Source organism: Gigantopelta aegis, chromosome 5 (assembly GCF_016097555.1).
Source record: "Gigantopelta aegis isolate Gae_Host chromosome 5, Gae_host_genome, whole genome shotgun sequence".
NCBI classification, from domain to species: domain Eukaryota; kingdom Metazoa; phylum Mollusca; class Gastropoda; order Neomphalida; family Peltospiridae; genus Gigantopelta; species Gigantopelta aegis.
The window spans coordinates 9,040,471-9,045,543 of record NC_054703.1 but is presented as its reverse complement, the minus strand read 5'-3'; the positions used below and the strand labels follow the sequence as shown (position 1 = coordinate 9,045,543).

General features: G+C 40.2%; 1 protein-coding gene across 1 annotated transcript; it reads left to right on the top strand.

Moving 5' to 3' along the window:
- The first annotated feature begins 3,537 nt into the window (after positions 1–3,537).
- LOC121372912 (kappa-type opioid receptor-like) lies at positions 3,538–4,569 on the top strand. Its single transcript, XM_041499346.1, has one exon. It carries the CDS (start codon positions 3,538–3,540, stop codon positions 4,567–4,569), a length of 1,032 nt encoding a protein of 343 aa, XP_041355280.1.
- The last annotated feature ends 504 nt before the right edge of the window (positions 4,570–5,073 follow it).

The following is a 5,073-nucleotide window of genomic DNA, read 5'->3' as shown; positions in this document are numbered from 1 at the left end:
CCAAATAGTAAACTGGCCAGGCTGGTCTCATAAGACGTTTAGAGCTTCATAATACACTTGTACGTGGTTATACACCTTAACTTTCAAGGACTCAACTAATTACGTCTTTCGCAATCCTATACCACTATACCTATGTACCAGCCTCGAAATCACCATCATATGATGCATATAACATTAAAAATGATTCCATTCTTTAAAAAGATAATGACATAGCCGTCGTTATGCCTTTACAAAGTGATTGATTCATCACTACGGCAATGGTTTGTAAAGGTAGTTTTATTGTGATATGCTCTGGTTCACAATTGCAGATATAATCGTTGGCTCCGAACATGACGTATTGATAGTAGGTAGGTATCTTTGAGATGGTTCATATTGAATTATCTGATACTCATACTGAATTCGGTCCAACTTTGGATTTTCCATTTATCTGTGTTAGTCTGCCTTGCTAGACGCCAAATGAGGTTATTTGTTTTTAAGCAACTTTAGCTAAATGTTTGGAGTAAGTTGCCCTTAGCTCAGAAGACAGAGACTATATTTTGTGCTTCCTAGAGATCCCTGGAGTTCCATTGTTCTCAAATATCGTCCTAAAATTGTTGCAAGTATCGTTGAATCTGTATTGACAATCGAAATGTTTGGTAGAGTTGTATACGCTGGTGTTTCTACTGCCAAGTGTACCCCCAGGAATCAGAAACCGTGAATCTAATTTGAAGCCCACTGTCCGAATGAAACGCAGGAATGACAAAAAAACATTCCAAAATGTACAAATCAGTATAGCACTTCGCCTATTTGCATTACAATTATTATCTTGTCTTCTTGAAAAAGGGAGTAATTCACTTATCATACAATTTTCAATATTCCTGCAGGATATATTTTGTTCTGTGCAAAAAGAAGGGCAGAATCGAAAAGTGTAACTATGTAGGATTGCTTGATACAACACGTACACAAACATACAATCAACCAGATTGTAATGTAGAATATGACCCAGTGACACCAAGTGCCGTTGATATAGGCTGGAAAATAGACCACAGAAGACAATATATACCATCTATACAGACTGATATAATGTTGATAATTGAAGACGGTGACAACCAGGTTGAAAGACAGTGATGGAAGTGACACAGACATTTTATATCTGCAAAAGATGCATCCTCTTTATCATGGCATTTGTAATCTATCAAGGCAAGTATGCATTTCCAACTGATTTATTGTTTCGGGAACAGTCTTGTACAACAATATTGTTTTAAACAATAATCTTTATTATTACTTGCATGTAACAATAAATATTTGATCAAAGTACAGTGTATGTTAACAGGAACCTTTAATGGGTTTATATTAAAACATAATATTATTTGGTGGTCATAGGCGCTATTAACTTTTCATTGTGACCCCACGTGTCTGTTATATGTAGGCGAATTAAAACTAATCAATGACTGTGCAGTTTGGTGTTTGTGGTCAATGATCAGTCATCCAGCTATTGCTGTCACCAACAAAACATGGTTAGGCGTCCGGTAGTCTTTTCGAAATTCCAAAACATTCTCGGGGGTGGGGCGTGTTCAATGCTGTGCAGGTTCTATATAAGATACATAACATACACATGAGAACAGACACATGACACAGACACACAAGAGACAGAGACACAGATACAGACCAAATACACAACGGAGACAGGACACAGAACACAGACACAGACACAGAGTACCGAACAGGGACACAGACACCCACAGATACACAGTACACATATACTACATAGACCCATGCACAGGAACCATAACATACACAGAGACAGATACGATATACATAGACATATACACGATATACATACACACACAACATACACATACACACACACATACACAATACACATATACATACACATATACATATACATATACATATACATATACATATACATATACATATATATGCTACTGCATGAACGGAATGACAACTACACCTGGTGTCATGATTTCGTCCCTGTAATGCTGATCATTCAGATTACCATGAATGAGGTTGTTTTGTCCAATGTCATGGTTTGCTGTCCATACCATGATGCTACCACCACCCCATCGGTCACGTTCAGTGCAGGAGACGACGATATATCACTGTCAGTGTCAATTGGCACAGGCACTTTACTGACATTTATTTTTTAGATTTCGTGTATGAAACCCCAAGCACCATTTAACAGTGTCCTGTGACTTACAAATGATACAAATTCAGTGTCTGCTTTCATGTTTTAAGTCGGGAGTTTTCTTTTATTTCAGCACCTTTACCACATTACTCAACGTTTTTGGCTAAGTATATATATTTCGAAACCAATATGCTCACGTATACACACAAAAGAAATAGAAAACCACATCGAAAATGGTCCAGGGTGCGCTCCAAAAATCAGAGGAGGGGGGGGGGGGGGGCGACAGATAGATAGCGGGGGATTGTGAAGAGATGTAATGAGTTTAACATATTCAGAGGCAAATCATCAGAGAGAGAGAGAGGGAGTTAGAGAGATGAGAGAGAGATGGGGAGAGAGAGAGAGAGACGAGAGTTTTGAGAGAGAGAGAGAGAGACAGACAGACAGACAGGGTACACAGACACACACTAAAACTAATCCAAGATATTTATATTTAAAACAGTTTAATCACCATTAATTGGATGCACGCAACAGCCTATGTGCATGTTTGTGCTCGGGTGCCGTTAAACATTAATTCATTCATTCGGCTATTGGGTGTAAAACATGTGACAATGTTGACATAAATATAGTCTGAGAGGAAACTCGCTACATTTTTGGACCCCCGTCATTGGGCTCATTGGGTTATATCTCGTTCCAGCCAGTGCACTACGATTGGTATATCAAACATCGTGATATGTGCTATCATGTCTGAGAGGTGATACCTATAAAATATATGTCAACATTACCAGATGATTGACATCCAATAGCCGATGATTAATAAATTGATGTGCTCTAGTGGTGTCGTTAAACAAAACACATTTTTACTTTTTTTGTCAACAAACTGATCCCAGTCTCCTGTTGATCTACTGTGTTAATCTTCTTGATAAACTTTCATTTTATTTCAACTTATTTCCCTGTATACATCCAATTAAGTTTCAAGCACGCTGTGCTGAGCAAACACCTCAGCTATCTGGGCTGTCTGTCCATGATAGTGGGTTAGTTGTTAATTGATAGTGGTTAGTGAGAGAGAAGAGGGTGCAGCGGCCTTACGCCTACCCATTGAGGCGTTCTTTCTGAGTGGGAGTTAAACCTCGCTTGAGTGGGTACCGCCGGTACCGAGCCATTATGTTCTGCGAACCGAGGACTGTACCTACGAGCTTTATGTTCGATGGCTTACCCACGACAACACCGAGGCCGATCATCTTTCAAAGTTATTCAGTGGCTTTAGTGTTGTATAGTTTTTATTATTATTATCGAAATCATGATCATAATCGTCACCACCATCATCATTGTTACTATTAAACGTAGATTTCAACACCATTTATTTATTTATTTTTAATTTTAGATTGTAACTTAAACACAAAAAGAAGAAGATGGCAAACGTCACACACAATTTAGAAGATGGAAACTACTCTGATGATGGAGATGAATTACAACACAGCAAGACACCACCATCTGGCGGATGGCTGCATACGGAAACCGATGGCCCTGACCACTGGGGCATCATGCTCAGTATAGTTATAACAGGAATAGTCGGCAATATTCTTCTGTTCATTATGGTGCGAAACACAAAAGTGAGATTCTTATCGTACTCAGTATATTTGAAATTTCTTTCTGTTTCGGACAGTTTATTGCTGGCCATGCGGCTGATCCAGGAAACGGACAGGATCTTTATTCTGCTCTCAACTACACCAGTAAACGATGCCTTCTGCAAGATAGAGTCCAGCATCCACATCCTTGCCATGTTGCTATCCCCATGGTTAGTAGTGGGACTCTCGCTGGATAGATTCGTGTGCGTCCGCTTTCCCATGACGCGGGGAAGATTCTGTAGCCAGAAGAAAGCTATTGTCGTCTGCTCCACAATGCTTGGTATATCAGTCGTTCTCGTCGTGCCCATTGTGTTTAAGGTAGAAGCTGTGAATGAACAGTGCGTTTCTTCAGATGAACTCTACTATTACCTGGCGGTCATTCGTCTTCTCATTGCCTCCTCACTGCCTTGTGTAGCCATCTTGGTACTAAACATCCTCACAATCATTCAAATCAGACGTAGCAACGCCTTCCGAAACACGTTTGCACGGTCAAGGTCCGATTCAGCCAATCACCAGCATGACCATTCAACACGCCCCCTGGTGATAATGTCCGTTATGGCTTTTGTTACAATGGTTCCAGCCGCAGTGACAGAGTCTTCATATAATTTGCTGGGGGTTTTCGACAGAGATTTGAAAGCATACGAATTAAGTAAAGCTATTTTGCCTCCAGTTCGCTTAATTTACTTCTTAAATTTTGGACTGAACTTTTACTTATTGGTGCTAAGTTCGAAAAACTATCGAAACATTATGAAAGAAACGCTGAGGTGCAACAGATCTACGCAGTACAGAGAACAACACGTGAATTCCATCTCTTAGTGGGTGAATATGAGTAATAATTAATGACCAAGAGGCCCAGCAAGCTGACTAACATCGGACTACTGCTCAAAGACTAGATGGTGTATCCAGTTGAACTGATTTGAATCAGACTAACAGTTTCAGTCAATTTCATGTGTGCTCTGTTATCGATTAATACCATATGTTATCAGAACTGGAGGCGTGCAGCCCACTGGTTAATGGCTCGCTTAATGCGCGGTCGGTCTAGGATCAATCCCCGTCAGTAAGCCCATTAGGCCATTTCTCTCTCTAACCAGTGGACTATGACTGTTATATCAGAGGTCGCTGTGTGTGCTATCATGCATGTGGGGTGGTGCATATAAAATAACACTTGCTCCTAATGTAGCGAGTTTCCTTTCGAAGACCATTGAGCTATGTCTCCTTCCAGCCAGTGCTCCACAACTGGTGTAACAAATGCCGTTGGTATGCACTATCCTGTCTGTGGGATGGTGCATATAAAAGATCCTTGCTGTTAATCGAAAAGAG